Source organism: Dipodomys spectabilis, unplaced genomic scaffold, assembly GCF_019054845.1.
Source record: "Dipodomys spectabilis isolate Male_0828 unplaced genomic scaffold, ASM1905484v1 ptg000394l, whole genome shotgun sequence".
In the NCBI taxonomy this organism is placed as follows: domain Eukaryota; kingdom Metazoa; phylum Chordata; class Mammalia; order Rodentia; family Heteromyidae; genus Dipodomys; species Dipodomys spectabilis.
Window position 1 is genome coordinate 1,309,105 of NW_024871071.1, and position 12,793 is coordinate 1,321,897.

Consider the following 12,793-nt stretch of genomic DNA (forward strand, 5'->3'; position numbering starts at 1 on the left):
GTAGCTCAAGTAATAAGAGTGCCATCCTTGAGCAAATAATCTAAAAGACAGCACCCAGGTCCTCAGGACTGGAGCGCGCGCGTGTGCGCGCACGCACGCATGCACGCACACACACGCGCGCGCGCACACACACACACACACACTAACTATACAGTCTACGGGCTGGGAATGTGTCTCAGTGGTCGAGTGCTTGCCTAGCATGCTGGTCTAGTTCCTCAGTACCACATAATAATAAAAATTTTATAAATATATAATCTAAACATTAAGAACCAGCTTATTCATATGAATGTTTATGAAGCACACATGTATTTTAGATATCAAAGACATAAAATGAGCATTATTTGTGATTATAATGGATGCACTCTGTGGTAGAGGTGTTTATATGATATGAAGGAATGGATAATTCTACTTGATAAGAGCTAATTATTGTGCAAGCAGATTTTTGCTGATGATAGAGAAGAGTATATATCCTGAATAGCTGTATATTTGTGTTTCTGAAATATGAGCTAGGTGTTTGAGGAGAGTATTCTTTATCATTTCCTACTATAAATGATTAACAATAAATTTAGCTATTTTATTTCCAAGTTGTTTAGTTTCTAAGGTAGACTGGGTTAGTGTTCTATAATTATTTGGCCTGAAAAGAGTCTGTCAGATTTGGATTGGACTGTACCTATCATAAGTAGCTTGGTTTGAGAGCTAAATTCTGGTTAGATTCAGAGTGTATTAACAGAACATACCCCTTATGTTCTTATGAACATCCCTCTTTCTTTGAGGGCAGCCTTCCTCAAGAATGTTGAGTCACCTTAATAGTTGTCAGAATTGATTAGTTAGTTTGAGATCAGGGCTGGAATGAACCATATGTGAAAGTCTTGAAGGAGGACTGTGATTTAAACCATAGAAATAAAAATTGTGCTAAAGTACTTATGAAACACTAGTGAAAGTTTTGTGTTTTACATTTTTATTGCAGCCTACAACACAGCAGTCACCTCAGGATGAGCAGGAAAAGCTCCTGGATGAAGCCATACAGGCTGTGAAGGTACAGTCTTTTCAGATGAAGAGATGCCTGGTAAGAATGAAAATCTGAGAGACACAATTATAGATTATAGGTTCCTAAGGAAGCATGTGCAATGTTTTCTAAGGTGAAATAGCCTACAGCTTCTGGTCAATCCAATCTTCAGCATCCACCAACATCTGTCATTAGATTCACTTCTGTCTAGCAGTGTATCAAGCATATTTATCAGTATTACATATATGAATAGATTGTATGTTTTGCATGTTAGAATATAAGCTTGTGAAAACTAGAGAACTTGCCTTTTATTTTACACATCACTCTTTTTTTTTTTTTTGTCAGTCATGGGGCTTGAACTCTGGGCCTGGGTGCTGTCCCTCAGCTCTTCAGCTCAAGGCAAGCACTCTACCACTTGAGCTACAGTGCCACTTCCGGTTTTCTGGTGGCTTATTGGAGATAGGAGTCTCATGGTCTCTCCTGCCCCGGCTGGCTTTGAACCGCGATCCTCAGATCTCAGCCTCCTGAGTAGCTAGGATTACAGGCGTGAGCCACCAGCGCCCGGCTACACATCACTCTTAACATCACCACACTAATAGCTGACCTAATTTCTTTCTTTCTTTCTTTTTTTTTTTTGGCGGTCCTGGGGCTTGAACTCTGGGTCTGGGCACTGTTCCTCAGCTCTTCAGCTCAAGGTGAGCTCTCTACCACTAGCCGCTCTAGCCACAGAACCACTTCTGGCTTTCAGATAGTTAATTGGAAATAGGAATCTTATGGACTTTTCCTGCCAGGGCTGGCTCTGAACCGTGATCCTCAGATCTCAGCGTCCTGAGTAGCTAGGATTACAGGTGTGAACCACAGGCACTGGGCTTTGAGGATCAAAGTTTTAAGTCAGCCTAGCAGTCAAATCTCTGAGACTCTTTTATCTTCAATTAACATGCAAAAAGCTGAAACTCAAGTCAAGCCTGGGTGGCTTACACCTGTAATCCTGGCTACTCATGAGGTTGAGATCTGAGGATTGTGGTTCAAAGCCAGCTCTGGCAGACAAACCCATATGAGACTTTATCTCTAATTAACCAGTCAAAAACTGGAAGTGCTGCTATGGCTCAAAATGATAGAGTGCTAGTCTTGAGCAAAAGAGCTCAGGGACCGTGCCCAGGCCCTGAGTTCAAGCCCCATGACCGACAAAAAGAAAAAGAAAAAGCTGCAACTGGTCAGGTGCCCATGGCTCAGACCTATAATCCTAGCTACTCAGGAGGCTGATATCTGAGGATCACTGTTCAAAGATAGCTCAGTTAGAAAATTCCCCATGAGACTCTTTTTTGGGGGGGGGGGGGGTTTCAGTCGTGGGGCCTGAGCTCTCTCTGGGCCTGGGCACTGTCCCTCAGCTCTTCAGCTCAAGGCTAGCGCTCTACCACTTGAGCCATAGCGCCACTTCCGGCTTTTTTCTTTTTGCTTATGTGGTGCTGAGGAATGGAACCCAGGGCCTCAGGCATGCAAGGCAAGCACTCTACCACTGAGCCACCTTCCCAGCCCCGCCCCAGGGGACTCTTATCTCCAGTTAACCACCAAAAAATCAGAAGTGCTGTGACTCAAGTGGTAGAGCACTAGCGCTGAGCACAAAAGGTCTGTGACAGTACCCAGGCTGTGAATTTAATCATTGTGACTGGAGGGGGAAAAGTCAGAACTGGAGGTGTGCCTCAGTGATTGAATGCCATCTGTGGTAGAAATTTTTTTTGGGGGGGGGGTCCGGTTGTGTGGCCTGAACTCTGGGCCTGGGTGCTGTCCCTCAACTCTTCAGCTGAAGGCTAGCGCTCTACCACTTGAGCCACAGTGCCACTTCTGGCTTTTTTCTTTTTGCTTATGTGGTGCTGAGGAATCGAACCCAGGACCTTATGCATGCAAGGCAAGCGCTCTACCACTGAGCCACCTTCCAACCCCTGTGGTAGAAAATTTTGAGAGCATGAAACTCTTGAGTTCAAGCCCAATTGCAGGCACAAAATAATAATTGTTGCATAAATGGTTTTAATTCGTTTCAATTTGAATTATTCAGCTTTTCTTTCCTCCCTGGATCTTAGACTTTTAATTTTTATTCTAAATAGATACATTTATTATAGAAACTAGCTTAAAAATTACACACTGATGCTATTTAATATATTTTAACATTCGAAGAGATAGAAATAATCTGTAAGGGCTGGGATGGTGGCTCAGTGGTAGAGCGCTTGCCTTGCATGCATGAGGCTCTGGGTTCGATTCCCCAGCACCACATAAGCAAAAAGAAAAAAAGCCAAAAGTGGTGCTGTGGCTCAAGTGGTAGAGCACTAGCCTTGAGCTGAAGAGCTGAGGGACAGCGCCCAAGCCCAGAGTTCAAGCCCCACGACTGGACCCAAAAACAACAACAACAACAAAAACCAAAAGAAAACAAAGAAATAATCTGTAAATACTATAGACTGGATGAAAATGGAAGGAATCAAAACAAGTAGGCTAGTTTAAGTAGGCCTTCTTGCTGTAGTGTTAACAATTACACTTTAGTAACAGTCTTAGGTTTTCTTTTTCTTTTTTTTTGGTCCGGTCGTGGGGCCTGAACTCTGGGCCTGGGCGCTGTCCCTCAGCTCTTCAGCTCAAGGCTAGCGCTCTACCACTTGAGCCACAGCGCCACTTCCGGCTTTTTTTTCTTATGTGGTGCTGAGGAATCGAACCCAGGGCCTCAGGCATGCAAGGCAGGTGCTCTACCACTGAGCCACCTTCCCAGCCCGGTTTTCTTTTTCTTTTAAAATTATTTTATTTTAATTTTATTTATTTATTTTTAATTGTAAAAATACTGTACAGAGGGGTTACAGTTACATGAGCAAGGTAATGAGTACATTTTTTTTATCAAACATTGTTACCTCCTCCTTTTGTTTTTCCCCTACCCTCCTTTCCCTCCCACTTCCACAACTACACTCCCTTCCTTTCCTTCTCTCCTCCCCGCCAAAATTGTAAAGTTTGTGTTTCATATATGTTCATTTTCCATATTTCTTTAATTTAACTTTTGTCAGCAGTGATCTTGCAAGTCCTTTTTGATAAGATCAGCATTCCTATCAAAGTACATATTGTAACCCCTCTGTACAGTATTTTCACAATAAAAAATATTCTAATAATAAAATCACATGGTACATTATAAATACATTAAAAACAACAGCAAGAAAGATTTAAAAAAATGAAAATGAGATATTTTCAGCTACAGATTTGTAAACACCAAAATGCTTAACTATATAACTTGGTTTAAGAGAATATTAGAAAACAGGTACTTAGACAATCTTATATTTTCTAAGCTTAGTATTATGCTTTCTTATTTTATTGTATTTTTTGATTACCTAATTTGGAAAGAAAACTGAGGATCTTGGAATGGAGAAAATTAGTTTTGCACTTGCTTGTATCTTTTGTCTGTAAATGGATAGGGTTTCTTATATTTTAAAGAATTGTTTGTATCTCTGAGTTAAGTGGGGCATATGGACATTTCGAGGGTATAAAGAACTCAGGAGAAAAACAGAGTTTCATGGATAGTTTTTCCAAATAGTTCTATAGGGTCTAGCCTATGATAAAGCCATCGACAAGATAAAGTTACCTTACTTCAAGACAGTTTACTATTTTAACACTTGGTCACAGTAAAATAGAAAATAATGGGATGTGTTTGGTGGTTCATGCTGTAATTCTAGCCTCATGAGAGACAGAGACAAAAGTGTGGAAGTTCAAGGCCAGACTGGGCAAAAAGATAGGGAAACTGTCTCAAAAAAGAAGCCAGGTGTGGTTTCAGGACTGTAATTCTAGCTGGGTAGAAGCAGAGGTCTAGAAGAATTGTAGTGTGAGTGCAACCTTAGGCAAAAAGCACAAGATAGTATCTCAAAAATAACTAAAGCTGGCTGGGAATGTGGCTTAGTGGTAGAGTGCTTGCCTAGCAAACATGAAGCCCTGGGTGATTCTTCAGTACCACAGAAACAGAAAAAGCTGCAAGTGGCTCTGTGGCTCAAGTGCTAGAGTGCTAGCCTTGACAAAAGAAGCTCAGAGACAGTGCCCAGGCCCTGAGTTCAAGCCCCATGACTGACAAAAAGAAAAACTAAAAAATAAAGCAGATCAGGCACCAGTGGCTCATGCTTATAATCCTAGCTATTCAGGAGGCTGAGATCTGAGGATTGAGGTTCTAAGCAGCCCAGGCAAGAAAAGTCTGTAAGACTTTTATCTCTAGTTAACCATGAAAAAGCCAGAAGTGGAGTTGTGGCTCAAGTGGTAGAGTGCTAGATGTGAGCAAAAATCCCCTCAGGACAGCATCCAGGCCCTCAGTTCAAGCCCCAGGATCACAACAAAAAACAACAAAACATTTACAACAAAATGAGTTGGAGTATGGATCAAACAGCATTTACCTAGCCAGAAGATCCTCAGATACTTTTCCCCACCCACAAAAAAACGTAGTGAATTAATAGAGCAATTTCCTAGTCTCTAGCTGTTGAAAACTTGAAGTCCAGAGAAGTAACACAAAAGAGAAACAGCATGAAGTTTATTTTCTTTTAATTTTTAAAAAATTATTATTATTAGGGGCAGGGGGAGGCTGGGAAGGGATGTGAAGGGTAAACAAATGAGGAGGCTGCAATGCTTGATAAGAAATGTACTCATTATTTTGCCCATGTAATTGTAACCCCTCTGTACAATATGTTCACAAAAAATAAAAAAAATAGAAAAAAAATTATTATTATTATTTTGTTGGTGGTGGGGCTTGGACTCTGGGCCTGTGCTCTACACCTGCCCTCTTCAGCTCAAAGAAAGTGCTCTACCACTTAAGCCAAAGCACCACTTCTGGTTTTCTGGTGGTTTATTGGAGATAAGAATCTCACAGAGGGGCTTGTAAGGTGGCTCACTGGTAGAGTGCTTGCCTTGCATGCATGAGGCCCTGGGTTCGATTCCTCAGCACCACATAAGCAGAAAAAGCCAGAAATGGTGCTGTGGTTCAAATGGTAGAGCTCTAGCCTTGAGCTGAAGAGCTGAGGGACAGCGCTCAGGTCCAGAGTTCAGGCCCCATGACCAACCAAAAAAAAAAAGAGAATCTCACAGACTTCTGCTTTCAACCGTGATCCTTATCCGCAGATCTCAGCCTCCTGAGTAGCTAGGATTACAGGCATGAGCCACTGGTGCCTGGCATGAAGTTTGTTTTTATGTCACTAAAATAATTTCTGTTGTATACTCTTGAATTGTGTTATAATAAATTCATGATAGAAGGAATTTGTATAATCAAGGTAAATATTTATATTAAGCATTCTGATCAGTTCTCTTGGTATTTCTGTAGGACAAAAACAAACTTATGGACGCTCTGAAACATGCTTCTAACATGCTTGGTGAACTCCGGACGTCTATGTTATCACCAAAAAGCTACTACGAACTTTGTATCTTTTCAATGTTGAAATACAAGCATATGGGCCATACTGTTTTTTTTTTTTAATTTTTATTATGATATACAGAGGAGTTACAATTACATAAGTCAGGTAAAGAGTATAATTCTTTTTGGACAATGTCACCCTTTCTCTTGCTTCTCCTAGGTTTCCCCTCCCATCCCCATCTACAATACACTTATTTCTTGATAAGACCAATTCTGTTACTTATTAAATTTTTCTGGAATTATACCGTTCTTCATTATCTTAAAAAGTATTCAACTTCCTTGAAGATGTACTAAAAAAAAAAAAAGCTTGCTTTCTGTGCTTAAACTTTTTTTTTCCTTTGGTGTCCTTTCTGCAGTTTGAACTCAAGACTTGGGTACTGTCCTTGAGCTTTATTGCTCAAGAGTATTTATTGCTTTACTATTTTGGCATTTTGAGTGGTTAATTGGAGATCAGAGTCTCAGGGACTTTCCTGTTGGGCTGGCTTTGAACTGCAATCCTCAGATCTCAGCATCCTGAGTAGCTGGAATTATAGCTATGAGTTAACCATGACACCTGCCTCTGTGCTAAACTTTTGTGTTTTGCAGATTGGGGATTTAACTGGTTCACTGTCATTCTAGACTTGCATTCTGCCACTAAACTAAACCCTCTACTCTATGTTTACACTCTTTAAATGGTTTGTTACTATATTTCAATTCTCAGGTATTTCTCAAAAGCTATTAGGCAGTTTAAAGATAGGCGGGGGGGGGGGGGGGGGGGGGGGGAAGGGGGCGAGGGGGGGTGCGGGAGGGGGGACTTAACTGTGTTTTCCAGTCTGGTCCTCCTGCCTCAGCCTCCTGAGTGCTGGGATTTATATGCTTACACTGTACCTAGCTTTCTCCATAGTTTCTAATCTTGTGTAGGTTGAGCCCAAAGCTTTATACATGCTGGGCAAGTGTCTTACCTCTCAGCTGCATCCCTGTCCCTGCCCCATAGTTTCAATGACTTCAATAAGTTTTAGAGTTTTGGTTGGAGTATCTTTGAGTCCTTAATCATAATGAAAAGATATGGCTATTTCTGATGAGCTTCACTACTTGGAGGTCTACCTGACAGATGAATTTGCTAAAGGACGAAAAGTAGCAGATCTCTATGAGCTTGTACAATATGCTGGAAACATAATCCCAAGGCTGTAAGTAATTAGAATCTGAACACTTTTATATCTATATTTCTTACCTTATTCTTTTTTTTATAAAAATTAACTTTGAGTATCTGATTTCTTAACAATTTGAGTCTAACATTGTGGCGAATACTTATTATTTGAGTAAATTTCCTTTTTATTAGAATTTGAAAATAGAAAAAAAAGTGGACATGTTATTTTAAGGTCTTTTAAATATTAGAAAAATTAACTATCTTTTCCTGTATGTTTAAAGGTGAGATGGACCGACAGATACATGTAGATGGTAATTTAATACTCTTCCCTTATCTAGCTACACTTGGTAACATAGTGAGACACCTCCCCCCACCATCTTATCTGACTATACTTGGTAATCATAGTCCAGAAATTTTAAATGGAAAGTGCCAGACGTGATAAAGTTTTAAATTGTAAACTGTTCTAAGTAGCATGATGAAATCTTGCATTGCCCCTACTAGGGATGGTTTGTCAAGCATGTCCACATTGTATATGCTGTTTACATTTAGTTACTTAGTGGCCATCGTAGCTATCAACTGTTATGCTATTTTGGTAGTGTAAAGCTATCTCAGTGTCACTTATCTTACTTCATCTTACCACACAGGTTTTATATCATCTCACATCATCACAAGGGTGTACCTAATAAAATACGATATGAAAGCACGAAAAAGAAAGATGGGCTGGGAAGATGGCTCAGTGGTAGAGCACTTGCCTTCCTTGCATATGCAGCCTGAGGCCCTGGGTTCGATTCCTCAGCACCACATAGGCAAAAAGAAAAAAGCCGGAAGTGGGGCTGTGGCTCAAGTGGTAGAGCGCTAGCCTTGAGCTGAAGAGCTGAGGGACAGCGCCCAGACCCAGAATTCAGGCCCCATGACCGGACCCCCTCCCCCCCCCCAAAAAAAAAAGAAAAAGAAAGACATAACTTTTTAATTTTAATCATACAACTTTTTGTTACAGTATATTGTCATAATTATTTTATTATTGTTCATTTAATGTCCTTAATTTATAAAAGGATAAATATGTATATACAGGAAAAGTCAATACTATCTGAAGTTTCAGTCTTTTTTTTTTGGGTCCCGTCGTGGGGGCTTAACTCTGAGCCTGGGCACTGTCCCTCAGCTCTTCAGCTCAAGGCTAGCGCTATAGTACTTGAGCCACAGCGCCACTTCCAGCTTTTTTCTTTTTGCTTATGTGGTGCTGAGGGATCGAACCCAGGGCCTCAGGCATGCAAGGCAAGCATTCTACCACTGAGTCACCTTCCCAGCCCCGAAGTTTCAGTCATTGAATGGGGATCTTGGAACATATCTGAACATAGTTCAGAGAGGACTGATTAGTGTGTATGTTCTTTTTGTTCTTTGGTCTATACTGGAATTTGAAATCAGAGCCTTGCACTTGTTAGGTGGATTCTAACAAGGTTAGGGGATATTTGCCACCCCTCCATCTCTACCTCCTAAGCCTAGGATTACAGACTTGAGCCATCATGCCCATCTCTGTGTATGTATTTTTAGAAATCAGTTAGTCAACCAGACTTGGTGTTCACCTATGAGCCCAGTTCTCCAGAGGCTGAGGGAAGAGGATCTTGAGTTTAAAATTAGCATGTGCAATATAGGAAACCCTGTCAAAAAAAAGTCGGTGATATTTGTTTATTTTTGCTTTCTTTTTTATGTTTTTAGTGTATTAAATCAAGTGATGTTTTCCTCATAATTTAGGAGAAGATAACATTGTTCCTATCTTATTTAATGTATATAATATGTTTGGACATTACCAAATTCTTGATTTGAATATTTTATTTCTAATTAAATGTCTCCTCATAATTTTCCTAGCTATCTGTTGATTACAGTTGGAGTTGTATATGTCAAGTCATTTCCTCAGTCCAGGAAAGATATTTTGAAAGATTTGGTAGAAATGTGCCGTGGTGTACAGCATCCATTGAGAGGTTTATTTCTTCGGAATTATCTTCTTCAGTGTACCAGAAACATTTTACCTGATGAAGGAGAGCCAACAGAGTAAGTAGTCATCTTGGTTTATTTACGTATTTTTCATTATAGAACACTTACAAACAATATATATCAAAATAAGAAAATTTCAATCCTTACAACCAATTAGTTTCTAGTAGCATTTTGTGTATAGATTTCCATTGTGATATAGAACGCCTCAGTATATGTAGTATGATCTAAAATGTGTTATTATGCAGATTGTTTTTGCTTTTTTTCATTTGACACAATTTAGAACATCCCTCCCCCCCCATATGAGAACAAATTATTACTTTTCTCCCTCCAGTTTGGCTTTCTTACTCATAGCACATGCTCAACCACTTGAACCAGGCCTCCATTCTAGCTCTTTTGCTGCCTATTGGAGATGAAGTCTCTTGGACTTTCTGCCACTTCCTGAGTTAGGATTACATGTGTGAGCCATTGGTATCTGGCTCTTTTTTGTTGTTACTGTTGTTAGTATAAACTAGTTGTACAAAAGATTTTCATTGTGATATTTATGTATATGCATATAATGCACTTTGGTAAATTTCAATCTATATTCTTTTTTTTTTTGTCGGTCGTGGGGCTTGAACTCTGGGCCTGGGCGCTGTCCCTCAGCTCTTCAGCTCAAGGCGAGCCCTCTACCACTTGAGCTACAGCGCCACTTCCGGTTTTCTGGTGGTTTATTGGAGATAGGAGTCTCACGGTCTCTTCCTGCCCAGGCTGGCTTTGAACTGCAATCCTCAGATCTCAGCCTCCTGAGTAGCTAGGATTACAGGCGTGAGCCACCAGCGCCCGGCTTTCAATCTATATTCTTTTTTTTTTTTTTTGGTTCCAGTCGTGGGGCCTGAACTCTGGGCCTGGGTGCTGTCCTTTAGCTCTTCAGCTCAAGGCTAGGGCTCTACCACTTGAGCCACAGCGCCACTTCCGGTTTTTTCTTTTTGCTTATGTGGTGCTGCGGAATTGAACCCAGGGCCTCAGGCATGCAAGGCAAGCGCTCTACCACTGAGCCACCTTCCCAGCCCTCAATCTATATTCTTTTTTTTTTTGTCGGTCATGGGGCTTGAACTCTGGGCCTGGGCACTGTCCCTCAGCTCTTCAGCTCAAGGTGAGTGCTCTACCACTTGAGCTACAGCGCCACTTCCGGTTTTCTAGTGGTTTATTGGAGATAGGAGTCTCACAGTCTTTCCTGCCCGGGCTGGCTTTGAACCGCGATTCTCAGATCTCAGCCTCCTGAGTAGCTAGGATTACAGGCGTGAGCCACCGGCGCCCGGCTCAATCTATATTCTTAAACCTGTTTTTCCTCCTACCTTTAATTTTTTTAAAGAAACAGTTTTTAGTGGATTTTATTATGTTATTTTCATGAGTATATGTTCATTTGCATGTATATATAATGTACTTTAATCATACACCATATCACCTTATTTCCTACTTCCCTCATTTTAAAATATTTAAAATTAGTACATTCTGAAAATTGTATTCGATGTAATATGAAATATGCTTAACTTTCTCCATTAGCCAGTTTTTCTTATTTCTTATTTCTTGAATATCTGCCAGTTTTTATAATTTATGGACTGTTAGTTACCCCAGAATATGTGATTTTAGTGATCTGTGAGCATAATTACTCTTAAACAGAAAAAAAAACAAAATCTTCCATCATTCATAGAGACTTCCATGTATGAGACACATAGACCTTTTCTTTTTTTTGGGGGGGGGGGGGTCTGGTTGTGGGGCCTAAACTCTGGGCCTGGGCGCTGTCCCTCAGCTCTTTAGCTCAAGGCTAGCCTAGAGACCTTTTCTGTAACTACCATTCTTTCGTCTGTGACTGTACTGTTCTCTGACAGCAATGTCAGATGGTCTACTATAGTTTTCAAACAACTAGGTGAGCTTGAAGTCAGGGCCTGGGCACTGTCCCTGAGCTCTTTTGCTCAGTGCTAGAGCTCTACCACTTTGAGCCACAGCACCACTTATGGTTTTCTGGTGATTAATACAGACTTCTCTGCCTGGGCTGGCTTTGAACCATGACCCTCAGATCTCAGCCTCCTGAGTAACTAGGATTACAGGTGTGCCACCAGCATTGTGCTTCATTAGTGGCATTTAGTATTTGCATCAATTCCTCTTTTTTTCCTCTCCCTTTTATTTTGTATGTTTTGTGGTACTAGGGTTTGAGCACTTGAACTACATACATCTTTTGCCCTTATTTGCTTTTGTTATATTTTTGCTCAGGGCTGGCTTCAGCCTGACTTCCTGTCTCTACAAGTTCTTACGTAATACCATGCCTGGTCCTATCAATTTCTTCTCATCTTTCTTTTCCTTTCTTTCCTTCTTTTTTTTCGCCAGTCATGAGGCATGAACTCTGAGCCTGGGTGCTGTCCCTCAGCTCTTCAGCTCAAGTCTAATGCTCTACCACTTGAGCCACAGCGCCACTTCCGGATTTCTGAGTGGCTTATTGGTGACAAGAGTTTCACGGACATTCTTGCTGGGCTGGCTTTGAACCGTGATCCTCAGATCTTAGCCTCCTGAGTAGCTAGGATTACAGGTGTGAGCCACTGGCGCCCAGCCTAATTTGACTCAATTTTAAGCACTTAATTAGGCAACCAACTTAAAAACTGGAACCCTGGTACTGGTGGTTCATGCCTGCAGTCCTAGCTGCGCAAGAGGCTGAGATTTGAGGTTTTGGTTCGAATCAAGCCTGGAAGTGGAGCTGTGACTTAGAGTAGTAAAGCACTTCACAAAAGCTCAAGAACAGTGCCCCACCCCAAGTTCAAGCCACATGACTAACAAAAAAATTAATTAATTAAAGGAAAAATTGGAAACTAAGTTTCTGTCTTAAGAGATATAACAAGTTAAAGGACTGGGAAGGTGGCTCAGTGGTAGAGCGCTTGCCTTGCATGCCTGAGGCCCTGGGTTCGATTCCTCAGCATGACATAAGCAAAAATAAAAAAGCCTGAAGTGGCACTGTGGCTCAAGTGGTAGAGCGCTAGCCTTGAGCTGAAGAGCTGAGGGACAGCGCCCAGGCCCAGAGTTGAGGCCCTACGACCGCACCCCCACCCCCCAAAAAAAAAAAAGAGATATAACAACTTAAAGTTGGCCTGGTATTGTTGACACATGCCTGTAGTCCTAGGCCCACAAGAGACTGAGATCCCAAAGATTACAGTTGGAGGACATCTTGGGCAGAAAGAGTCACTAGATTGCATGTCCAAAATAACAAGCAAACAGAAGTTGGTCAATCATAAGGCCT

At 41.1% G+C, this 12,793-nt stretch overlaps 1 protein-coding gene across 1 annotated transcript in view; it reads left to right on the top strand.

Annotated features, from left to right (window-relative positions):
• The window catches only part of Vps35 (VPS35 retromer complex component), a 40,584-nt gene that overhangs the window by 6,360 nt on the left and 21,431 nt on the right, over positions 1-12,793 (top strand). The window contains exons 2-5 of the mRNA XM_042667362.1: positions 968-1,066; positions 6,324-6,420; positions 7,456-7,579; positions 9,403-9,585. Coding sequence (XP_042523296.1) covers positions 968-1,066; positions 6,324-6,420; positions 7,456-7,579; positions 9,403-9,585 — 503 coding nt within the window. The remainder of the gene's footprint in view (positions 1-967; positions 1,067-6,323; positions 6,421-7,455; positions 7,580-9,402; positions 9,586-12,793) is intronic.